General features: G+C 42.4%; 1 protein-coding gene across 7 annotated transcripts in view; it reads right to left on the bottom strand.

The window, feature by feature from the left end:
• MCOLN2 (mucolipin 2) overlaps positions 1-26715 on the bottom strand; it is a 96538-nt gene that overhangs the window by 27305 nt on the left and 42518 nt on the right. For all 7 annotated transcript variants that reach the window (XM_030205608.1, XM_030205605.1, XM_030205603.1 and 4 more), the window contains 4 exons: positions 24568-24717; positions 22763-22864; positions 22559-22681; positions 2927-3133 (listed from right to left, as the gene is read on the bottom strand). In XM_030205608.1, coding sequence (XP_030061468.1) covers positions 2927-3133; positions 22559-22681; positions 22763-22864; positions 24568-24717 — 582 coding nt within the window. The remainder of the gene's footprint in view (positions 1-2926; positions 3134-22558; positions 22682-22762; positions 22865-24567; positions 24718-26715) is intronic.

Genomic DNA, 26715 nt, shown 5'->3' on the forward strand with positions numbered 1-26715 from the left:
TTTGGCTGCGATCATGGGGTCACAGCCACAAAAAGAATTGATAATTTCAACTTCAATTTATTAGTAATTATATCCCACATTATACACCCATGTAATTTCAATGTGGCTTACAAAGTAATAAGAGAAATATACAAAAGATGAATATTTTGTGGCTTACATGGTGCTAGGAGAAGGTAGTAAAGTATGAAAGTGAGGCGAGTCCAAAGAGGATATCAAAGAGTCTTTATTGAAAAGCTGGAAAACGAACCGACACGGCCGTGTTTCGGCACAAAAGGCCTGCAATCTCTGATAGTTTTGACAAAAACATCCAACAAGACAGTGTGATCAACATCCAAGTCAATAAATCCTCAATGATACTCAAAAGTTGAGCTGCAAAAAGTCATCTGACCAGCTGGGGTCCATGACATAAAAGAGGGTCCGTGACATAGGAGAATATATACAGAAGCTAGAGAAAAGATAGGTGCTGAGTAGTGGATCGGGGGATGTATGACAAGTTTACTTCTAGGTTCCATAGGTGGGTTAGAGCTGCTCAAAGAGAGGAAGAGGGCTGGGATGAGGATAAATGGTAGAGGCAGTGACGAGTAGAATTTGATTATCCATTCTTTATCAGATATTTCATGAAGAACAGTAACTTAGACCTTCAGAATATGATCTCCTGAACAAACGATGAATGCACAAATTAGATATGTTCTCCTGTGTTTTCAGCTCTGTAGCACTGTATCTTTCTACTCCAGCTGCATTGGAGCTATAAAGCAATGATGCCTCCTTTCTTCACCGATTCCTATTTCCTTCTGCCAAACTATTACAAAAATATCACTAGGACCACCAAAGTGGAGCATGTGCAGGTTTTTGCCATTTTGAGGAAGATGCTCTCTTAGGTACAGTAGCTGGGTTTATTTCATGAAGATAGTAATAGATTCAGCAGTTACAGGCGAATTAGAGATGCTGAGAGGTACAGAATGGCACAAAAATGTGCAGAGGTCAAATATTGAAACACACCTGCCTGCCTGGCAATGCTACCTACATAAGTTTTATAAATCCAAGGCAGCTCAGTTAAACATTCATTTATACATCAAAATACTACTTTTGGATATATATAATTGTAAGTTGTTATACATCAAAAGTTCTCCATCCTAAAGGAGTTAGGTTGGCACAAAACTTATATCCAAGCAGTGATTTCAGTCACCAACGGGGACGTTCTATGCCTAGGTGGCCTGCACAAATCAGTTTCAAGTTGTACAAGAATATTTAGTGATGCCACTTAGGGCCCTGTTTACTAAGCCGTGCTGTAGGCGTGCTAGCGTTTTTAGCATGTGCTAACACTAGAGACACTCAAATATTCCTGTGGGTGTCTCTAGCGTTAGTGCACACTAGAAACGCTAGCGCACCTTAGTAAATAGAGTCCTTAGCGTTGCTAAATATATGTACAATTTCAATCAATAGATGATTCAAAACCACGTTTTACATATCACAAATTGGCCTCTGTATATACAGTTCTAATTTATAATGCTGTGGACCCTTAGAAGAATTATTTTATTTAAAAAAATCTCTCTCTCTCTCTCATCAACATGGGCTGGTGTATATCAGTGACTTCGTAGTTTCTCCCTGGTGTCAATGTATAGCTCTACAAGCTACAGTATACTGACGGGTCAATTTTAAGCCGGTGGTGGTCAGCATTTTAAGCTCTGACCATTGCAGCTAAATTAGACCTAGATATTCAATGCCAGGCCACGTCCAGCACTGGCACTGACTAGCCGGGTCTTCAGCATGCCTGGACGTTATGTGGGTACCAGCTGATATTCAGTGACAGAACCTGCATGCTTAATCAGTTAAAGACAGGACCACATTTTATGCAGTCCTATCTGCCCATTTAGGACTGTGGGCACCAGAACTGAACCTGGTCAGTGTCCACCACCCCCACCCCCATTGCCCTGTTAAGTGAGCCTCTCCTGCCCATCTATACCATTGTACACCATGCTGAATATCAACCCTAATGTATACTACCAACATTGCTCTAGAGCTACAGGAAAGGCAGCAGAAAGATGGCGAAAGAATTACTCTTGTCTACCAGCTGAAATGACACTGTATTTTGTAAGTTACTTCTGGTAAATTCTGTGCAGCACTATAAACACTCCACTGCAGGTTTTCTTAACACAGCTGACTCTCTCAGTCACTGTACTGAAATGTGGCTTTTATTTGCCCAACAATTACCTATATCTTGTTCTTTTTTTCTAAATTTAAAAACCCCCCCAATAACCAGCAACAATAGATTTCTGTCAGTTTTCATACCAAGAAAAACAGAAAAATATCCGATACAAAACCGCAGCTGATTCTGGCTGGTAGAAAGCTGTTGTTTTTATTTTCTTTTTCCTTACCCTCTTTTATAACCTACTATACATCATCCAGAGTCACCCATTCACCCAACTTCTCTGATCATATGTATGGTATAGTAGCTTCTTTGGGTGATACAAATCATTGCACATCAGGGAAGTGAGGGGCTAGAGTATGAGACAGAATATTGTGATGTACTGTGTTTTGTTTTCTTTGTGAAACACTGATCTCAAAATAGAAATCAAGTTTTTATAAAATACATATATATATTTTTTTAGGCTCTTGGTTTGCACAAAAAAAACAAAAGTGTTCGCATTTGAACTATTCATACTCCTGTAAATACTTGCCATCCAGGAGAGCTGCTTCGTTTATCAAAATGTTAAGATTGTCTTTTTAATTTATAAAACTATTATGCATTGCACAGGGGACACCTCATATCACAAAGTCACTGAAAACTTGCTTCTTCCTCCTCCTCATTATTTATTCATAGAAAGAGTGCTTTCAGCCACTTCCTTTGGGGAAGCCATTACAAACCGATATAAAGCTACATTATTTATTATAAAAGAATGAAGCGCAGTGGAAACAGTTCCCTTACCTTGATCGTCTCATATGAGTCAGTAATAAGGGCAATAAAGAGACTGAGGATCATGTAGATAAAAAGGCTAATGAAGGAATAGAGATACAAGCGACTGAAGAGCCAGACCAGGGTGCTCTTCTGCTGGATCTGGGCAAACGTGGCAAACATGTCATCCCCGTTGACCAATGAGAACAAACATTCCGCTACCGTGTTCAGGTCTTCAAACTACAACAAATAGGAAAAAGAAGAAAAAAAATAAGACTGCTGGAATGAAATAAAAGTAAAAGAACCGATGCTCAGCTTTTCTGTGGTTGGGGGGAAATTTTTTTTTTGTACAGTCATTCATCTTCTGTAACTTTGCCCTCTGGGAGTATCTTGGCCTTTGAAGTGTGCCCTTGGGAGCTCCCTACTCAGCTCCATTAGTCACTTTCTTGACCACAATCCCCTTTCCCAGCTCACATTACTGTTTAATGCAAGGAACTCCCAACTGGAGCTAAGAGAACCAGATTGTATTACCTAGGACACAATAAACCTTCAGACACCAGAACTTACAGAAGCATCCATACAGCCCACACTGATGGGAAATTTATGGAACATGATATTCAAAAAGCTTTTAACTGGGTAAAATGGCCTGATTGAAATCCACCCCCTTGTGTCTAAAAGCAGGCAAGTTCCACAGTGTTCATACTTTTAACTGTGGGAGAGGCATTCTTCTAAGGGTGTTCAGGTTGGGGAAGGAAAAAACAGCAAGTGTGCATTTGATTTTCACAATGTACACACATTATGATGCCTTCCCTTCTGCCACCTGCAGATATAGCAAATGAGAATCATGGAGATGCTTTCATGTGTTTTGCACTTGCTCATTTTCAAAGAGAAACAGTGCAGTGTGACCCAGAGATCTATTTGTATGGGGGGCCAATGCCATTAATGTTCTGAAAAAGGGAGAAACAAGAGAAGCATCAGAAGACAGTCCAAGCTGTTAAATTAAGTAGATTGTAATTAAACTATGGAATTCATTGCCAGAGAGTGTGGTAAAAGCAGTTAGCTTAGCAGGGTTTAAAAAAGATTTGGATACTTTCCTAAAAGAAAAGTCCAGAAGCCACTATTAAGATGAGGAAATTAAGCAGCATAAAATTTATTTTACTGTTTTGGGATCTTGCCAGGTACTTGTAATCTGGATTGGCCACTGTTGGAAACAGGATGATGGGTTTGATGGACCTTTGGTCTGTCCCAGTATGGCAACGCTTCTGTTGTTATGTTCTTATGAGTTATTGGAGGATCAGACATCTAAATGGCAGATTAATTTTCATGTGGACGAGTGGAGGGCGATGTAGATATGCAAAAATTATCATAATTGGGATGGAATTTTTCAAAGTTATTTACACACACAAAATTGGCTACCTGAAAAATGTCCTCCTTCAATGGGGGCATTTCTGTAACTTAGATGCCAACGTTTATATGCCCATTGCATGGGTAAATGTTTAGAATAATGGCATTTACATGCCTATGTGCTCATACATATGTAACTGCCAAAATTCAGTGTGTTCATTTGGAGCCTGGGTGGAACATAGGCTGGACTCAAACTTGTGTGCATAATTTACAAAAAGTATCTGCTGCACTTACGCACTAACACAGACCAGCTCTTTGACTGGCGGAAGTGCTTGCACCCAAGCAGATATGTACAAATACACTCAGTTACACTAGTATACTATAAAGCAGTGGTTCTCAACCAGTGTGTCACCAACAGCTGGGAGGTGCGTCACTGAAATTTTGACAGCATGCCTTTGCTTTTCTTAACAACTACGTGTGCTGCAAGTTGGAATGGGTTGAGAATCAGGAAGCCAGGACCTTGAACTCTCCATAACTGGGCCCTACTTCTGTCACCAGCCCCCCCCCCCCCCCCCCCCCGATCTGAGGAAGAAGGGCAACCTTCGAAAGCTAATCAAGAAATGTATTAAGTTATGTCCAATAAAAAAGGTATCATCTTATTTTCTTTTCCATGTTTTATTTTGTTTGATTTCTATTGATTACTGGTGCAAAAATAGCAACACCCACTGCATACATGAACAGTTCAATCTATGGTGCCAACTATGAAATAAAGAACTCCTTATCTGATACAAAGAACTCCTTATCTGATACAGGCTGCTGCTCCAATCTTAAACTAATCCACAATCTTCTTGAACTATTTATAATGGTCAACCACGGAATACTACTACACGTACTAGAATACTTTGGAAATGGTTTAGAGGATTCCTGACCACAAGATCATACCAAGTAACAGCTAACGCTAACGTGGAGGAGTGGCCTAGTGGTTAGAGTGGTGGACTTTGGTCCTGGGGAACTGGGTTCGATTCCCACTGCAGGCACAGGCAGCTCCTTGTGACTCTGGGCAAGTCACTTAACCCTCCATTGCCCCAGGTACAAGTACCTAAGCCGCATTGAGCCTGCCATGAGTGGGAAAGCGCGGGGTACAAATAAAATAAATAAATAAAAAACTAATATATATATATATCAGCCCCATGGATACCTGAATGTGGAGTCCCCCAAGGATCCCCCCTCTCACCAACCCTCTTCAACCTAATGATGATACCTCTAGCCAAACTACCGGCCAATCAAAACCTCAATCCTTACATATATGCAGATGATGTCACCATCTACATCCTGTTCAAACATGATCTAAAGGAAAGCACCAACGATATCAACCAAAGCTTCCAAATCATGCACTCCTGGGCGGATGCATTTCAGCTAAAACTTAACGCAGAAAAAACGCAATGTCTTATACTCACCTCGCAACATAACACAAGTAAATTCACCACCATAACTACTCCAAACTTTTCCCTTCCTGTCTCAAATACTCTGAAAATTTTTGGAGTTACCATTGATCAAAATCTCACACTCAACAACCACGTGAAGAATACAACTAAGAAGATGTGGAAACTCAAAAGAGTAAAACCTTTCTTCCCAAGGGCCATTTTTCGCAATCTGGTACAGTCAATGGTACAAAGTCACCTGGACTATTGCAATTCACTCTTCGCTGGCTGTAAGGAACAGTCTATCAAGAAACTTCAAAAAGCCCAGAATACCTCAGCCAGACTCATATTCGGTAAAACAAAATATGAAAGTGCAAAACCCCTAAGAGAGAAATTACACTGGCTCCCACTTCAAGAATGTATTGCATTCAAGATCTGCAAGATCGTTCATAATATCATTTACGGAGATGCCCCGACCTATATGCTAAATCTCGTGGACCTGCCACCCAAAAATGCTAAAAGATCTGCCCGTACATTTCTTAATCTGCACTTCCCCAGCTGTAAAGGATTAAAATACAGACTAACACATGCGACCAGCTTTTCCTACTTGAGCACGCAGCTGTGGAATGCACTACTAACTAACTTGAAAACAATTAACAAAATAACTAACTTTCGCAAAACTCTGAAAACCTCTCTCTTCAACAAAGCCTACCACGAGAATCCATAGCTCAACTATAACACAGCGACACTCCTCCCTTATTTTGAATGTAGTCTTTCTATAATTGTTTGCTTAGTTCTTTTTTGTTATCCATGATCTTCTTGTAACACCAATTGTATCTTTTACCTGCTATGGCGACGCCATAACAGGTCTCTGTAAGCCACATTGAGCCTGCAAATAGGTGGGAAAATGTGGGATACAAGTGCAATAAATAAATAAATAAATAAGTAATCTAAAGTGCATTTTGGCAACCCATAAGTACCCAACAGGGATTCCCTGTTTCACAACTGCTGCATCAGGGGACAAACCTCTGTTCCTAAGCCACAGCATTCTACTTATATCTAAAATGGTCACTGGAGCGCTATCACATCTATATAGGACCTGATGCTCAGATGCAAATGCAGGCACCAGAGGCCATTAGCTCATTAGCTCCAGACTTTTCTGCCATCAATCCTATGCTAACTCAGAGCTGGCATTAGGGCTGTGCTGAGCCATGGTCTGTCAGAGGAATAAAAACTTGGGGAGACGTGTGTTGTTGGTGGCCAAGTTCTTACATCTCACGGGCTCCCTTCATAGTCTGGTTTTTCCAGAGAACTCTACGCAAGACTCCGGTTGGGTAAACAAAAGAAACATGAAAGTAAAAACAAGAATTGTGGCTTCAGAACTCAAGTATTGTGCTTGTGTCTCTGAGATAATTGCTTTTTGAGGTTTGTTTGCCGATTCAGATTTTTTAAAAGGTCCAAGGATCAACCATCTTTCCCACTTGGATCAAAAGGTGGAATTCTTAGCACAACAGGTAGAGAGTCCAAGAGGTTTATTTACAACTTTCGTCCATGGTCAGTACCTCTTCCTGCAACCTTCTCTGGTCTTCTGGGCATGCATTAAAGAGCTTTTTAATGTACAACTCTTGAGCGCATACCCAAGGCACCATCCTCCCCCTAACTTCCAAACAACTCCCTAATGCTCAACGCTATGAGTGTGCCTAATTTGTATCTCATAAGCACTGAGCATTAGGAGTTGTTCAGATCTGTTGTCCTGGTGCTATTTCTCCAGTACTGTCCAGTATAGCTTCGGTGTTTTGAGCATCTGGGCCACAGTGATTTAGAAACCAGTGAATAGAATTGCTCTTCACATGTCTAAAAGTATTGTTTTAAAACACAGGTACTTTTAGCCACATCTAGAGGTGGTGTTACCAGGGGTGTGGTTAAGTCAGGGGAGCTATGCATAAACTCTCATGGTTTTCATATTAAATCACCTGTGCAAAAAGCTGGTGCGCTGGAGACAGCCACTGTTTGAAGCCCTGTGCAATTAAATATCAGCTATTTGAACTGGGGCTCCATACATACAGTGCATCCCACAGTTCCAACGGTAGCCGTCTCCAACGCGCCAGCTCCAGGAGAGAAGAAATGGCAGTAGAAGCAGAGAGGTTAGGAGGGCAGCTCAAGGCTAGGGTGGCAATTCCTTTTTGAAAGAAAGCATTTGCCATCCCACAGTGATGTTAGGATTTGGGGACCCATTTTACCAGGTGGTGGAAAAGGTGCTGGTATTTAGCACAGGCATGTGTCAACTGCAAAACAAAATACCCTGTCTTTCAGTTATACTGCTTGCAAAATGACTTCTTTCTGTGAAAGTGCATTAGGATCACTCAAGTCTAATGAAATCTTTCCCAATTCTTAGCTAAGACAGACACAAATCCTAAAAAGTACGGCACAAAACATTACTTGCAGTTGCAGTACTGCCTGCATTTTTCAAATCAGCTCACTTCTTTCCTTTCTTGATTTGTTATATTTATATTCTGCCTAAACTAGGCGGAAAATAAGTAAACAATCCTAAAAACAACATAAGACATTACATTTAAACACAAGAACTCACAGGTGCACACAAAGCAGTCTGCTTTCAGTCTCTGTCTCCTTTTTTTTGGAGAGTGCATTTTATCTGCGTTCATACATTGCTCTTCCCCCACCCAACCCTTTTTAAGAATAATAATTGCACGGTTTCTGGCTCAAATATCTGACCAGTTTACTTCCAAGAATAGCTGACTAGTTCAACAACACACTGCAAGGAGGGCAGACTGAAGACTGGTTGACAGCCCAGAAGACATACAAAGGGATATGCACCATAGAAGCAGGAAAAAAAAAACCCCAGAAAAAAAAATGGCTGGCCTGAAGAAACAGACATCTGCTGGTAGAGTTCATACCAAAGTTATTTCAAGGACCTGACATGGACCATGTTTCAGCTGAACCGCCTACTTCCTGCAAAAAGACCCAGCAAAAGGGATCGTTTCAAACAATTGCCAACAATGTTCGAACTACTGATAGGAATCATAGGGGACACAGTCCAGGACCACTTGGAAAGAAATTTGCTTCCAGTGGAACACAAAGGAAACAGTCAAAACACCAGAGGCAAGAAAGATCAGCTTCTGATTGATAAAACAACCTTGAATGTAGCTTGCATTGATTACAAGAAGGCCTTTGACTCAGTGCCACAAAGTTGGATTTTGAAATGCCTGGAAATAATTGAAGTGAGTGAAAAAATCAGAAGTTTTGTATAGAAAGCAATAAATCAGTAGAAAATGGAACTCACAGTTGGCAGTGATAGTTGATCAGGTGAACATCAGGAGAGGAATATTTCAGGGAAAGGGAAAAAGGATGGGATTTGATATATTTTTGTATTTATTTTTGTTACATTTGTACCCCACGCTTTCCCACTCATGGCAGGCTCAATGCGGCTTACATGGGGCAATGGAGGGTTAAGTGACTTGCCCAGAGTCACAAGGAGCTGACTGTGTCTGTGGTTACAATCAAAGCGGTTTACATATTATATACAGGTACTTATTTTGTACCTGGAGCAATGGAGGGTTAAGTGCCATGGTTCTCCGGCCACTGCGTTAGGCTACTCTTCCACTCCCATCTTTGTTGTTTGTGATCACTATTATTCCGCTGTCAGTCATACTGAGGAAGACTGCCTTAAGCTACCAGACTAGAAAAATCTCTCACAGAATTTCACATCTATTAAACACATGGATGATTTGAAGCCCTATGGAAAATCATAATTGAAAATTGAATTATTGCTAGATACTGTCTGAATATTCAGTGAAGATATTTGGATTAGACAAATGTGCCAACCTAGCTATGAAAAAGGGAAAATTGGTTGTCTTTGAAGGCACAGAAATGCCCCATAATAAAGTCATCTAGGGACTGGACATTGAAGGAGCCTACAAATATCTGGGTATCCTACAGGTGGATAACATCAAACATACCATGGAAAAGAACACAATCACCAAATAATATATTAGAAGGGTTAGTAAGATCTTGAAGGCTAAACTCAATGATAGACATACCATGAATGTCATACCTGTCATTAGGTACAGAACAGTAATTGTGAATAAGAGTCAGGTAGTTATAAAAACTTTGGAACACAAAAAAAACGTGAAAACTCATGAGCATCAGTCGTGCTCTGCACCCCTGCAGTGATGTTCACAGGCTTTACCCTCCTCAAGCATAGGTGGAAGATGATTGCTTGAGGTACTACAAACAGTGGAAGAGGAGAAAAAAAGCCTGGCTGGCTGCCTACATTAACTATAGTGAAGAAGATGCACTAAAACTAGTAAATCAACAAGGCTTAATTAAGACCAAAGAAGCCAAGCAGGTCTATATACAAGAACAAGTAAGAAATCAAACAGGCACAATATACCACTCTATGGACAGTACATAAAAGACAATGAAGAAAAAGTCGACAAATCCAAAATGGGGCAATGACTGAAGAAATGAACCCTTTAGAACCAAAGGACTTATCATGGCTACACAGGAACAAGTACTTTGAACATTTGCAATAGAGGCTAAAATTGATAACACATCCAATGACAGCAAGTGCCACTTGGGCAAAGAAGCCAAAGAGACTGTGAACCACCTAGTCACTGGCTGCAAAAAGATCACCCAGACTGACTACAAGAAAAGACACAGCAAAGTAGCGACCATGATACTTCAGCATATATTCTAGGGTATCGTTTGCCTGTAACCACGAATTGGTGGGATCACAAAATTCTAATAGTGGTAGAAAATTTAGGTATGTTCTTATTGATCTGATTGTATTTCTGGAAGGCAGGCCTATGAGCTCTGTCACATATCCTGGGGCTTCGCCTTAGATAAGTTTGTGGACCATGGTGCAGAATTTGGGAGCTAATGCAGTTTTTCACTGAGGGGTTTGGCACTTTCGAAACGCGTTTTTCCAAATATTCGCCTGGCTGCCGTGTTCTGGGTGGTCTGTAGTTTCTTTATAGTTCAGCACCTCTGCCACTTAGTCACATTTCTTTTGTAGCTAGGGTATGAGTCTTTTCACCAACTTTGGAGGGTGTTCTAGCCTTATGCTGCTTTGTGTGTCACAACACAAGAGACAGCTGCCACTAAAAAATCCTGGGCACAAATTCTAAAGCCAATCCAGACTGATATGTATTATACAGCAGTGCCCCCTAGTGAAAGGCAAAAGTACTTTTTCTTTTCTTTTTTTTAAACAGATAATAAAACTATTTCCTCTTGACAGTGTATAAGAATAGCAGCCGCCTAATGGTTAGTGCAGTTGCCTGAGAACCAGTGAATCTGGGTTTGATTCCCATTCAGCTCCTTGTGACTGCAAGTCACTTAACCCTCCATCGCCTCATACATGTAAACTGCTTTGATTGTGACCACAGAAAAGCAGTATATCAAATCCTAGCCCCTATTTCCTAAGGCAAAAATGTAGTATAGCTGGAAAGATGCCATTACTTAGACATTAGTTATCTCAATTTCCACAAGTCCAATATACATCCATTAAAAAAAAAAGCTTTTGATGGGTTGCCAAGATATATTTTGTCACAAATGCGGCCTACAATGCTACTGTAAGCTTTGTTAGAAGTCTACCAAATAAGCAGAAAGAGAGCTAATAAAAGACAGTATATTGAAAAGTTGTTAGCTTCCTTCATTCATGCAGTATACCAGAGTACTTCATAGGCTTTACTTCAACAGCTTTAAAAATAATCCCCTACTCAGCATGTCTCTGCTTAAGTTAATATTAGCAGCACAAACCCCTACTTTTATATGACCTCCAGCTGATTTTCACATTTGTGCAGAGGCTCTTCTGAATCCACAGCCCCCAACCAACACCTGCTGCCCATCCTATATAATAATTCTCACCTCCAACAGGATGTGCTTGGGACCGTGCCTGCCGGAAGTGGTCTGCTAGGCAGGCACGCACTGACCTCAGTGACAGACAATTTGGCAAAGCAAAACAATCTGAGGTCTGGCCATTAGGACACAGAGTTGATAGGAGAGTTTTAAAAGACTGAAGGAACCAAAAGTGTTAAATGGGGGGAGGGGGGAGCTCTGAAAGACTGAAAGACATGAACATTTGGGAAAGGAAAACAATCTGAATGCTGGCCATTAGGACACAGGTAGGCATATTTTCAAAGCACTTTGGGAGGCTAAGTTCCATAGGTTTCTATGGAACTTTGGGAGGCTAAGTGCTTTGAAAATGAGGACAGTTTTAAAAGACTGAAAGAAACGAAAGTGTTAAACTGGAGAAGGGGGGGGGGGGGGGGGGAGTTGTGAATGACAAAGACATGCAAATTTGGGACAGGAAAACAATCTCAATGCTGGCCATTAGCACACAGGGTACATAGGAGAGTTTTAAAAGACTGAAGGAACCAAAAGTGTTCAGGGGGGGGGGCAAGTTCTGAATGAATGAAAATTTACGAGAGGAACACAATCTGAATGCCGGGCATTTGTACACAGGGTAGATAGGACACTTTTTAAAAAAAATGAAGGACGTGAAAGTATTACATCTTGGGGGAGGGGTGAGGAGGAAAGTGGTGGGGTATCCGGATACTGGGCGTTAGGCCATGGGGGTACATAGACTTTTGAAAGCCTTAAGGAACCCAAAGTGTGGGAAGGAGGAGGAAAAGGAGGGGAGGGAACGGGGTGAGGGGCATTAGGAACAGGGAAGGGGGCCCTGTCACACACTCTCATTCTCACTCTCACACTGTCACACAGACAGTCTCACTCTGTCACACACCCGCACATTCACTCTGGCTCTCTCTCTCAAACATACACACTCCCAGGAAAACCTTGCTAGCGCCCGTTTCATTCGTTCCAGAAACGGGCCTTTTTTACTAGTAACTAATAAAGGAGCATCTCTTTGAATGTTTAGAAGGTGGGTGGGAGACTGTGAGACTTGAAGGACTAGTGCTTGGCATAGTAGGGAGCCTGTCATTGCCATCTGGAAGTTGTTTAGTGGCCCACGTGAAAAGAACTGGAAGGCCTAAGTTCAAGTATCAAACCACCATCCCAGTTTGGTACCAATTTGGATCAGTGTTGGTAAGCTTAGCAGAGATGCCAAAAACAACAAAGGCACAGACACTTCCACTGCCCTCCAATCCTTTCTTCACCATCTCCCCCTCCCCTTCATTTAAGCCTCTCATCCACTCCTCCCCTGCCCAACTTATCCTAAGTATGAAGACAGCAGTGATAACAATAGAGTCAGCACAGAGCCCTGCATGTCAGTACCTGCTCACAGATCCCAGTATTATGTATGGATTTCCAGCCTAACAGAAGAAGGGAGAGAGTTTCAGAATATTCACCAATTCACTGGCCCCATGCTGCCTGCCACTAGTGGGTATAACTCACAGTGGAGGTACAGAGGGAGGGGGAGCAAGTGCAGCCTGTTTTGGTGACCTCATCCACTAATGATAAGATCCCATTTGGGGTTCTGACCCACAATTTGGAACCCACTACTCTAGTTTATTCTTATCCTCCCTCCCTCTTCCTCCCCCTGCAGTCCCTTCTCCTCAAAACCCTCCCCCCACAACTTCCAAGTCCTTCCCTCCTTTTTGCTGAAGTCCATCAGTGCAAGCTGATACCAGTATTTTCAAAACTCATGGTGTGGCTGCTGTAATCTCAAGCTACACATAGTTAGCAGTAAGTGCCAGACCATGAGTTTACAAAATACACACTGTACCAACTGTACAACACTCTTCAATAGCTGGTGGGATGTGTTTCATTGGATACCCAGTGCCATAGCCTCCCACCTGACACAGCCCTGCTATTGTCTGCCTAGGTTGCTCTCTGTGGATGAAAATTGGCAGAAGAGCCGAAAATTAATAAGATCCTGTCTTATGAAAATTCCTTTAAATCCATACATGGACAATGTCCCCAGTAAAGAGATACAGACAGACAAACGGTAAAGCTAACAGATAATTTTCCTAGAGAAAAGAATGAACGTAAAAACATTTTTTTAAAGTTTAAAAGGATGTCAAACTGCAGATCAGCTAATAACTCAGTAAAACTAAGAGGAATTTCTAGACCTAGAAGCTTTGGGTGGGGGGGGGGGGGGGGGAGGGGAGACAGTAACTTCAGGAGAACAAATAGCTGAAACCATGGTGTTAATTTTCTGCAAGGATATCATTTTCTTCCTTTAGGGCCTCTTACTAAACTGCGCTAGCGATTCCCAGTGCGGCAAATGTGCCACAGCCCATTCATTTTGAATGAGCTGCGTCACATTTGCCACAGGGAATTGCTAGCGCGGTTTAGTTAAGAGGCCTTTAATGTTATTTGTTCCCTCAAGATCTTTATATTCAGCTTCTGATGTGCACTTGAAGATTCCAACAATGAAGGCGACCAAGCTGTCATCTATGCAAAACAGATCTCTGGAAGGCCAGCCCTACAATTTGAGATGTATTACCATTGGTATTAAAGCCAGCCAAAATATTCTTATATTTTGCAAAAAGCTTAAGTATTTGCTTTTCACTCAGATGTCTTCATCTTAGGTTTTATTTATTTTATGGGTCTTATCCTCTTTAGGTTTTGATGCTCATAGTTATGATTATGTGTTTATAACTGTATTATTATTGTGCTGTTTTATATTAAAGTTATATGGTTTTGACTGGAGAGAGATCGGTAAGCTCGGCTCAGGAGAGGGACCTTGGGAGTGATAGTGTCTGAAGGTCTCAAGGTGACGATACAGTATAACAAGGTAGTGGCTGCAGCCAGAAGGATACTAGGCTGCATAGAGAGGGGTACAACAAGCAGAAGAAAAGAGGTCTTGATGCCCCTGTACAAGTCATTGGTGAGGCCCCACTTGGAGTTTTGGAGGCCTTATCTTGCTAAGGATGTTAAAAGACTTGAAGCGGTTCAGAGAAAAATGATAAAAATGGTAGGGGGGGTTTATGTAACAAGATGTAAATGGAGAGACTTGCTGACCTAAACATGAATACCCTGGAGGAAAGGAGAAACAGGGGTGATACGATACATACGTTCATATATTTGAAAGGTATTAATCCACAAACAACCCTTTTCCAGGGACGGAAAGGTAGTAGAACTAGAGGGCATAAATTGAAGTTGAAAGGGGGCTGACTCAGGAATAATGTCAGGAAGTATTTTTTCACCGAGAAAGGGTGGTAGATACTTGTAATGACCTCCCGCGGGAGGTGGTACAGATGAAAACTAAGGGAATTCAAAAATGCATGGGACAAACACAAAGGAATTCTGTTTAGAAGGATCGGATCCAAAGAAGCTTAGGGGAGATTAGGTAGGAAAGCCAGTGCTGGGCAGACTTCTACAGTCTGTGCCCTGATCAAGGCTGAATAGACTTGGATGGGCTGGAGTGGAGCTTTTCTGGGGCTATTACAACAAACTTCAGAAATTTTAGAACAAGGCCACTGCCAGGCACACTTCTATGGTCTCTGCCCTAAAAAAGGCAAGGATAAATCAAGATCAGGTATACATATGATGTATCACTTCATACCATATGTAATGAGTTTTTCTTGTTGGGCAGACTGGATGGACCATACTGGTCTTTATCTACTGCCATGTAACAATGTATGTTACCCTGAACCTGCAATTTTTGGGTAAGGGTGAAAACATAAATGTGTAAATTAAATTATTTTAAATAAGCTGTAAATTTTAGCAGCGATGTAAAATACTGGAAGAACAGCCTAGTGGTTAGAGCATCAGGCAAGTCATTTAACCTAGCACTGCCTCAGGTACAAAATTAGGCTAAGCCCTCTGAGGACAAGAAATACCTATTATACTTGAATATAACTTGCCTTCAGCAACTACTGAAAAGGTGTGACTGAAATCTAAAAGTAAAACAATTATTAAATGATCAAAAACTAAATGCCAGGAAGTAAAGTCCTTTAACCGATTAATATTTCTTGATGTTGTTGCAGGAGCTGGGGACAGAGTTAGGACGGCTGAAGCTGACTTCTAGATACCTCCTTCCCAGTGTTCTGCACCCTCCCCTGACAGCTGCAAGTGGCTCTCTCTCTCTCTGTTAAAATTTTAAAACTATTTACTATTTTATTAGCCTACAATTTCTAGCAGACCAACACTCAAAGCCAGTTATACATTTACCAGCTGCAGGTCAACATGTAACTGGCCTAGCCAGGTATTTTCAAATATTATACAAGCCAAAAACTTGTCTGAATGGTTCGATCCTATCTGCATAAGGAGCAGAGCAAGCGCAGGCTGAAATTATCTAGACAGGGGTGTTGATCAGCCACTATCAAGAAACCATATACATTTAGTTCAGACCTGTTTTCAGCAGGCCTGAACTAAAACAGTGCCAGCATGGTGACTGCAGCACTATCTGGATATTCAGAGCCACTGCTTGTAGCAGATCTGGGATAATTGGGGGCGGGGCCAAACTAGGCAGCAGCCAGGACAGTGAGCCTGTGCCAGTGGCTGGGCTGCGCTTGTGTGGTGGGAGGGAGGGCCACTGGAACTGAGCCTCCACTGTCTTGCAGGAGTGCATGGTCATACAGGTTGCAGACCACAAACAAGCACTCCTACTAGAACCAGAAGACTGACTCTCTCACACTGGAGAGGACAGAAGGTGGAGGAGCAGGAGCTGCTGAATTCCCCACTTGCTTGTATATGCCAATGCTACAGACTGCACCAGCCCTGTGCCCACTGGAGAACAGAGAGGAAGAGAAGCCAGCGAGAAAACTGCTTTGCTGAGTCACTCACAGTCCATCCATACAGTGCCCTGTTCTACCCACCCACCCACGCAGTGAGCTTAAATTCAAGTCAATTGGTCTGCCTCCTCGAGTCACTGATGCCAGCAACGGTGACCCTAAGTTGAAGGAGAGAGCTAGATGTGAGAAACAGTGAGGATGTGAAATGCTAGACTAAGGTAAGGGGAGAAGGGGCAAGTTGATGTAGGATGCAGAAAAGGGGGTGTAGGAGAGGGAGTATGCTGACACAAATGGGGGAGAGGGAATTGCTGAATGCAGAGAAGAGGGAGGAGGAAGGGGATGAAATGCTGAACAAGGGAGAGGCGCAGCCAGACAGAGGAATGGGGGTGGGAGGGTGGGGAACAGAGATGAGGGCCACTTAGAATGAACGAGGCAGCTGCCTCAGGCTCTACCTACTATATAAAAGAACTCAGATGCTGCTTATAGGATTTGTGTACTGTTCATACATAATGCTCATTGTATTTATGCCCTCAGTGGTGACTTGTTTCATATGAGCATACTCTCATAGCTTCTGACTCACCTCACTTGTCATCTGACTACTATTTTTTTGTTAATTGTAACTTCCTCATTATATAAAAATTCCTTATTTATTTTTTACTGGTATTTTTAAACAGATGTAAGAAATATGACCTGGTCGCTTGACAATTTATATTTGATAGAAGAATAAAAGATAAAAGTTATATTTCTTACATCTGCTTAAAAATACAAGCAAAAAAATAAATAAGGAATTTTTATATGATGAGGAAGTTACAATTAACAAAAATATAGTAGCCCAATGATAAGTGAAGTGAGTCACGAGCTATGAGAGTATAATCATGTGAAACGAGTCACCACCGAGGGCATAAGACAAGCTGCATTATGTCTGTACATTATACAAATCCCAAAAGCAGCATATAAGAGATCTATGTTATAATCTTCTTAGCACTGGGACACTGATGTAGCGATTTCTTACTTCCCCCATTATTGAAATATTTGGACCGTTACAAGTGATTTATCAGGCTCTACATGACAGGGGGCCCATAATTAAAAGTGGCCTTGAATTAGATCATCAAATTGGGACAGGGTACCATGAATCCTGCCCAATCTGCAGTGGTGTGTTGTGTAAAACCTGTCCCTTCCCTATGGCTAACAGCAAAACATGCACAAAAATGTGCATCATCCCCTGCTTCTGCTGAGCCAGTTGAGACCAGGGGCGTAGCTGCTATGGGGCCACGGGGGCCTGGGCCCCCATAAATTTGGCCCTGGACCCCCCCTACCGATGCCCCTCTCAACCCCCCTGCCCACCCGCCGTCGCTATCTGTACCTTTGCTGGCGGGGGACCCCCGCCAGCCGAAGTCTTCTTCCTGCGTTTGGTTTCTTCTGAGTCTGACAACGTGCAGGACGTCACTCACAGAAACGGAATGAAGCCTTGCGATCTGAAGGGCTTCGATCTGTTTCTGTGAGTCTGAAGTCAGACTCAGAAGAAACCAAACACAAGAAGAAGATTTCGGCTGGTGGGGGTCCCCCGCCAGCAAAGGTACAGATGGCGACGGATGGCGGGCGGGTCAAGGGGGGGGGGTCAAACTTGTTGGAGGTGGTGCTGGCGGCGGCAGGGGGTGTCGGCAATGGCGGGGGGGGGGGGGGGGTGTCAGCAATGGCGCGGGGGGGGGGGGGGGCTAAAATGTGCCCCCTCACCGCTGAAGTCCAGATACGCCCCTGGTTGAGACTCACTTTGCGGGGATGATGCACATTTCAAATGCCATCTCCTGCTGCAGGCCAGGGAAGGGGGGTGGTAACAGAGGCCCCAGAGGGGGATTAGGGCAGAGCCCAGCAGCATGGAAACCTTAAGACCAGAAGATAGGGTGACTGACTATACACCCATTCTGCACCTGGACTAGCTTGCTACACCTACTGTAACTTAGACCAATTCCTTATATCTTGATTAACTGTACAAAGAACTTGCCTTTAGTTTAGCCACCCATTTATTTATGTAGATTTTGCTCGCACCTTTTTCAGTAGTAGCTCAAGGTGAGTTACATTCAGGTACACTGGATATTTCTCGGTCCCAGGAGGGCTCACAATCTAAGTTTGTACCTGAGGCAATGGAGGGTTAAGCGACTTGCCCAAGATCACAAGAAGCGACAGCGGGATTTGAACCGGCCACCTCTGGATTTCAAGACCAGTGCTCTAACCACTAGGCCACTCCTCCACTCATTTATTTATCTCAACTGACTCTGTGCCACGCATGTTGTCCCCATGTATATATCTGCATTTGGCCCCTCAGCTATATGGTAAGTGTGTTGTAAAAAACCATTAGCATCATAGAAATATTATTTGAATGTTCTAATTGTGTGCTTATTGGATATTCTATCACTATTATGCTTACATCATATTGTATCTCTGTTTTTCGAATTTCATTGCTGTTAAATATGTACATTTTTGATCCTGTTTCAAGGTAGTCCTGAATATTAGGCCTGAATTTGCTGCTTTCAAGTTTTCCTCTTTCATTCTGTCTCTATCTTTACTTGTTCATTTTACTATTGTTATGCTGTTAACAAAACTAAAGTTTTATGTTAAACTGTACCTGCTGTACACTGCCTTGGGCGAATCTCTTCAGAAAGGTGGTTAATAAAACCCAATAAATAAAAGACGTGAGAAGCGACAGAAACTAAGAGTAAGGGAAGTGAGAACACAGATTAGAGGGAGAGGATGAGAAGAGAAAATGAGTGGAGAGAGGGTTGAAAGATGGGAGGGGGGTAGCAGGCAGGTAGGGAAGGAAGAAGAAAATCAGTAAAGAAGTGTGGAAGGGGGCAAAGAGGCCAGACTATAGAGGGGGAAGGGGGAGTCAGCATTAGGATAAGGGAGTAGTGAAAAGGGATTCAGCAAGGGTGGAGGGGATGAGAAGGGAGAAACAGTGGAGAGGAGGAAGAGTAGATTTGAGATATATATATATATATATATATATATACATACATATACATACATAAATAAATATACCCTTTCTATAGGTACAACCAAAGCAGTTTACATATATTATGTAATATTATATAATATTATATATTATATTATATGTAGGTACTTTCTCTGTCCCTAGTGGGCTCACAACCCTTCATTGCCCCAGGTACAAAACATAAAGGGCCCTGTTTATTAAGCTATGCCAAATATGCATTAGCATTTTTAGCGCATGCGCTGTGTAGATGCCCATGGGCATCTACAGTTAGCACATGCTAATTTTTAGCAAGCGCTAAAAACACTAGCGCACCTTAATAAACAGGACCCTTAAGTGACTTGTCCAAGGCCGCAAGAAGCTGCAGTGGGAATCAAACCCAGTCCCCCGGTTCTCAGCCCACTGCACTAACCATTAGGCAGGGAGTCAGCATACAGTCAGGGAAGGAAGAAGGAAATCAGTCAAGATGCATGGAGAGAGCAAAGAGGCAAGGTTGAGTGGTCAGCACTGTGACAAGGGAACAGTAGTGAAAAGGGATGAGAAGGAAGAAAACAGAAGGGAAGGGGAAAGAAAGGAGTGGGGAGAGGAAGGAGTACAGAGACAAGGATGGAGAGGGGCTGGAAGAGGGTTGAGAAGCAGCATAAAGATAAAGAGGATGCTAGAAGAGAGGAGATTAAGGGGCTAGGTCTGTGAAGGAGGTGACAGAACACGGACATAGAACTGGGGTCATTACTCTTACATTATATTGGTAATATCTTTTATTATGGGCTCAGTGTGTTATAAGCCACTTTGAATTTTGAGTGCTCTTAAGTTGTGAACAAACATGGGGGGCAGGGGGTAGGGGTGCAATTCTGATTGACAGCCAGATGCACTAACTCCACGGAAAGAGCCCTTCCCTTACCGAATCAGTAAAAAACGGGCATGCATGAAGGAAATCGCATGCAAATGAGCTACTCGCTGTTAGCTCATTTGCACACGATTTCCTTCCTAAGGAGGGGAAGCCAGTCAGCCAGCCGAGCATGCGCAGAGCAGCCAATTGTTATGCTGGCTGCTCTGCGCATGCCAAAGACGGTTTCATATACGTCACTCTTAAAAAAAAAAAAAAAAAAGGACGTCATTGGTGTCAGCTAAACACGCTGCGATTGGCTGAGAGAGACCTGGAGGGGCATAATCAAAAGGGACGTCCAAATAGTTTTGATTTGGACGTCCTCGCACGTCCCGCTCCCTGATTCTTTCTGGCGGTGGTCATTTCGGACACGTAAGAAAAACACGTCCAAAAAGGATGCTCATCACAAAATCTGAACACAAAAACGTCCAAGTGTATGTCAGGGACGTCCTTTCTTTCTTTCTTTTTTTTTTTTTTGAGTGAAGGACGTCCAAGTGTTAGCACTTGAAAGGACGTCTCTGACGAGCACTTGGATGTTTTTTTTTCTTTCGATTTTTGCGATCGGCATCCTCTGCATGGGTCCTACTCACAGCAGCCCCAACGAGAGGTGCAGACCTCCCGTTAGGTTTTCCACGGTGCATGGGGTCCGAAACGATAGTGCATCGCATTCACATTATAATAGTAATTAGCTCATTTGCCTTCCGTTTTCGTTAGCTGCTACTGTGACAGGAAAATGGCTTGGAGAACCCTTTTGTGCATATCCTGGTTTACTACTTGCACGCTAAACTGGCTAGAACCAGTTTAAAAACCACGTGGCTGGCTCATTAAGTTTAGTGCATCTGGCCCTGAGAGTGCCCCGGCTCTGGCTTATACACATAGTAGGGTTGAATATCTCGATTAAAGTTAAATGCCAATGCTAGCCACCAGTCCAACTGATTACTGAGCCCTGGAGTTATTTATTTGAAAAACACTTTAATTACTATTTCTATCCCTGATTTTCTCTGTATGGAACACTCCGGAACTAAAAAGGAAGTCTCTTCTAGGACTCCCTCTTTACAGCCACACTATAAATCGCCAGGGCTGCCCACTAGCCTCCTTCCCTGAGCTCCTGCACAGTGCTGCCTCTGCATCCTATGCTCTACTGCCCCACCTGGACTGTACATCAAATACTATAAACAAACAAAAGCATGGCTCACTGGAGTGGAAAAGTGCCACAGAAAGCACTACTGCACACAACAACCTGATGGACCGGTGTAAAGGAAATCTAACAAGAGCATATTGAGTTGTTAGGTAAATTAGTGCATGGCCATTACAAGAATTTAGACATATGCGGTCATTTTACCACAGTGCTAAAAGTGGCCGCAGCATGTAGAAAACTCATGCACTACAAACAGCGCTAGACACTTTTGAGCATAGCTTAGTAAAAGGACCCCTAGAAGAATAAACTATTCTTGCTGTACATCTCCTTGAGTGAATTTTTTCAAAAGCAGTATATAAATCCTAATAAATAAAATACAATAAACAAAAAATTCTTCTATAGGTCAGTAAAATAACAAATAATGTAAAATTCCATCTGAAGAATGATGATCAAATTCTCCCTTGGTTGAAAATGCAGCCCACTGAAAATTGTAACTTGACAATCGGTCCCAAATCAATGATAAGCATTTAGATCCATAAACCGTAACATTGCCATGTGGCAGGGCACAGAAACTTATAGAACAAAAGACACTAGACTAATGCAGATAAGGTACGTGTTTCAGAACCCTTTCCTTAGGGACAGCCATCAAATTCTGCAGTAAGTCAACAAAAAGCATCTTTAGTCCACCAGCAACCAAAGACGTTATTTGTTGATTTACTGCAGGATTTTCATTCTTCAGTTGGAACTAAAGACATTTACACAGTGCCTTCATCATTTCTTCACTTGCTGCTGTCTGGAAGATTTATGATTTCTTGTGAGCAATAATGAGTGCTGGTAAATAAAGGAATTTTCATTAATACTAGTGGTATCCAGTATACTGTATATACTGAATATCTCCCAGGTCTATTGTACATTGTGTATTTTACTGATGTGTAGAAGAAATATATTGTTTATTCTCTCTTACTTATTTAGTTGGGTGGTCTTTGGTTATTGACATTTTGTATGTGCTCCTTTGTGCTTCCAACTGTGGGACTTTAAATGTTGCCTCTTCTCAACCATGTGCATAAAATAGACAGTGCGTACAAACAGATCTCACACATATTCATTGGTGAAATCCTGAAAACCCAACTGGGTTGTGGCCCTTGAGGACGAGGTTGCCCACCCCTGTTCTATAAGATGAGCACACCTGCATGCGAGACTTAAAATACATGCAACATAGAAATGCATACTTTTTCATGATAAGGTCCCAGCACGATCCATCCACAGAACGTATAGCCCAGGTATATCATCCCGGCACAGCAGCAGAACCGTAACACTTTGGGCAGTGATGCTTGCATTGTTAAAATGAGGACCTGTGAAAGAAATTCTACAGATTAAAACATGGCTCTTTCCAAGTAGTCTACATTCAGGAAAATATTTCCGTGTATCCTTACATTATACTTCTGGAAATATCCTAAATATCTGATAACTCCAACCCAAACGAGCAGTGTGGATGTTCCAAGCAGAAGGCTGCAAACGTCATAACTTGTCAGATTCTAAGGGAAGAAAGCAATGCAGTTAGATTTTACTTATTCTCCTCCTACAAAACAGGGAAAATGATAAGGAACTCCTCCATTTGCCCTTCCAGCCAAAACTTGGGTTCAAATAACTATTTATATAGTTCATGTTAAGTTTCTGCTTCATCTTTATTACCTTCTCTCACTGAGTTTCCTAAGGATTTGAAACTTATTTCTCTCTTAAATATGGGAGTGGTTTGTTATGATTTTATGTTGTTTTTAAGTGATGGTTTACAATATTACTTTAAAATCAAAACAATATCAAATGACATTGCCAAGGTGAGGGTATATGAAACCTTTTAAAGCTACACACATACACACCCAGGTGAGAGAAAAATAGCATTGGCTAATATTATAAAGCATGTTATATGTGTGCACAAGGACTCATATGTGCATATTTGGCCACACAATTTTATAAGTATGCTCACTGTCAAGATCACACATAGGCGTTCCCAGGGGTGGAGTGCTACATATTGTTGTGAAGCTTCAAATGCTGCCATATGAAGACATCACAGCTCAGTTTAGTGTACAACCAGGTATACTGCTAAGGGGCTGTAAACTGTATATGCATATTCTCTATGTTTATCTGTGTACATCAGCAGTGTCACTCACTGATCCAGATACTTCAACAGACGTGAGATTTATACACCCAGCTTGTCATCGGTACCTGGTATCAATGACAAGTTGGGCGAGTAAATCTCACTGCTGTTGAATTATCAGGATCAGTGAGCAACACTGCTAAATACACAGATAAATAGAGTTCAGTGGGAATTTGATTGTGTTGGTTAAGTATGTTTATCTGACCCACAAGAACGTATTTTGCCATTATTAAAAAGTATTCTCTAAATTGCGCATTTACACACCTTGAACAGGGACAAGTGTACACCTTCTCTGGAGCAGGTAAGAATCTGTGTAATACCGGAGCTGGTTCTGGGGACCTACATTAGAGGCTTCCAATAGGCTCCTTTTGCCATGGAGGGTAATTTCAAAAAAAAGGATAACTATTTGCTGACTTCTCTTTTAGTCTCTCGCTCTCTCTCTCCCTGTTCATCTATGCCATCAAGTGCCACCTTATTTATTGCAATATTTCCATGGCTGGAGAAGGATGACAGATCAGGGCTGGTATAATATTATTATTATTATTATTAATGCAGACTTCTACATCTCAGCTAACTCTCAGTTGCATAACATAATGAAATAAAGTGCCAAGAGGCAAATACTACTACTAATCATTTCTATAGCGCTACTAGACGTACGCAGAGCTGTACACATTATATGCAGGTACTTTCTCTGTCCCTAGAGGGCTCACAATCTAAGTTTTTTTTTATACCTGGGGTAATGGAGAGTTATGTGACTTGCCCAAGGTCACAAGGAGCTGCAGTGGAAATTGGACCCAGGTTGCCAAGATCAAAGCCCGCTGCGCTATTAGGTCACTCCTCCACAAGCAATGGGAAACTTACTTTTCCTTATGATGTAACCAGCAAATTGTAATTATAAGATATTAAATCCCAGCATGTTCTATAAGAATAGCTGCACAGCACAGAAAAAACACACAGATGTAGGTATATTCTGAAACAGGCCAATATTAAGGACGAGAATGCCCAAGTTATGTCTAGTTTTAAAATAAAGCAGAAGAAGCCCTCCAGTGAATTTCAGAAGGACAACACTACATGAATTCTCACCTTAGCTTTTATCTCCATTTTAAATATGGATCCAATGATAGTCATAAGATCACTGATGATGACCAGGACGTACCATCCATTTATGAACTCCAAGCGGTCAGCATGGCACACACGGCGATTGTACTTCTCCAGGAAGAAGTTGACAAACCTCTGCATTAAAAGCAACAGTTCTTTCAGTAAAAATGCAATGATTTTCTGCCTATAGGTGCAGCACCATGCAGTAAAACAGAGGAAGCATATTATGGGGAAGTAAAGTCAGGGGAATGAGTTTGAAGACTGAAGGTATTTTTTACCTACCGGCTTTAAACCAGTTCACATAAGGGAAAACCAAAAAAAATTGCCTTTTGAAAATTGCCTGGACAAAGTACCTGCAGAGATCTATAGGTAGGTTTTCCATGAAAAATTAATGTGAGCAGTTTTGAAAAAGTAAAACTGCAGGGGTCATTGCCTCACCTGCCTGAACTCTGGGTAATTTTACCTGCAAGAAAAAGAAGGTTTTCGGTTGATCCCTGTGCATAATTTTACTCAGGGAAAGACAGGAACACTGTCAAACCTGGTAAATTGCTTTTTGAAACTGCCCTCCCCATAGGGGAAAAAAAATACACACCTTTCACACTAGACCATACTGAGACTCTTATCCAAGTTCATTCTGATGAACACTACTGTATTGTTTTGTTACATTTCTAAGGTCTTTATACTGTTGTATAAACTGATCAATTTGTATTGTTAGCTCTTTTTGTTACACTGAATCTGATTATATTCTTAGAATAATACTCTGTGAGCCACATTGAACTTGATCCAATTGGGATAATGTGGGATATGAATGAAATAAATAAATGAGGTTTGTGTTGTGTATATTGTATTACACATATTTGGTTGTAACCTGGATTAGATAAAGCAAACTTTATCAACTAATCTCCATACTCTTTTCTCCCTAGTTTTAAAACTTGAACTTTGTACCGCAGCATTAACAGATAGCCTCTAGCAGGAACTGCAGGACCTAGTTTCCTCCCTTTTCGAGGAGCATTCTCCTGGCGGGGTAGTGAATTCACGCACACACACAAAATTCCCAGTCTGACCCACAATACTTTCTCTCTACCCTGTTCCCACCAGTCTCTGAACCTCCCTTGTACTGAAATTGTTAGGGAAGAGGGTATTAGAGAATGAGAGAGGGACAACTGCACAGCTGCTGTCCATTTTTCTCCTCATCAGTCCCTGGGCCCTCACCCTGTTCAGGGTTGCCAGGTAGAAATTTTTTTTCCAGCCCAATCCAGGCCAGAAACCAGCCCAAAACCCGCCCAAACACAAACCCCGCCCCTGACACCCCCACCCCCGCGTCACCGGCCCCGCCCCCGCCGTCACCGGCCCCGCCTCCCACGTCATCGGGCCCGCCTCCCCGTCATCAGCCCCGCCTCCCCGTCATCGGCCCTGCCTCCCACGTTATCGGGCCCGCCCTCCCCGTCATCAGCCCCGCCTCCCACGTCATCGGCCCCGCCTCCCACGTCATCGGCCCCGCCTCCCACGTCATCGGCCCCGTCCAAAACGTCACTAACCCCGCCCAAAATGTCACTAACCCCGCCCCCCGCGGCCGAAAAAAATCAAAAAGCCGCCCGGAAGCCCAAAAAACCGCCCAAAAAACCGCAACCCGCCGCGGGCAAAAATTTCCCGCGGCGGGTCACGGAAAACCGCCCAATTGGGCGGTAAAACCGCCCACCTGGCAACACTGACCCTGTTCCATGTCACTTAGCAACAGCAAGAAAGTAGCTCATCACTTAGCAACAGCAAGAAAGACCTTTCTGACCTGCAGCATATTCATTTAATGGATAGAGGTATTGCTCTCCCTCCCCTGAGTGCCCTCGTGTACTGAATCACTTCAAACTATATAATAACCTTGGCATTGGTGGGTAGAGCTGCATGCCACGTTTGGTGGCCGTAGCTCTTTTGGGGCCAGAGGAGCTGGACATGGACACACATCCATGTGCTTTTATATACATAAATTATAGATTATAATGATATTAATGAACAGATATGTGCTGTGATGGTTCCCTGTATCAGTCTCACACTACTGTGTGAGTTGATAATGATCTGAGCACACTCATCTTTATTTATTCACAAAACAACTTTGGGCCTCTTTTAGTAAACTGCGCT

This window comes from Microcaecilia unicolor, chromosome 6 (genome assembly GCF_901765095.1).
Source record: "Microcaecilia unicolor chromosome 6, aMicUni1.1, whole genome shotgun sequence".
Taxonomy (NCBI): domain Eukaryota; kingdom Metazoa; phylum Chordata; class Amphibia; order Gymnophiona; family Siphonopidae; genus Microcaecilia; species Microcaecilia unicolor.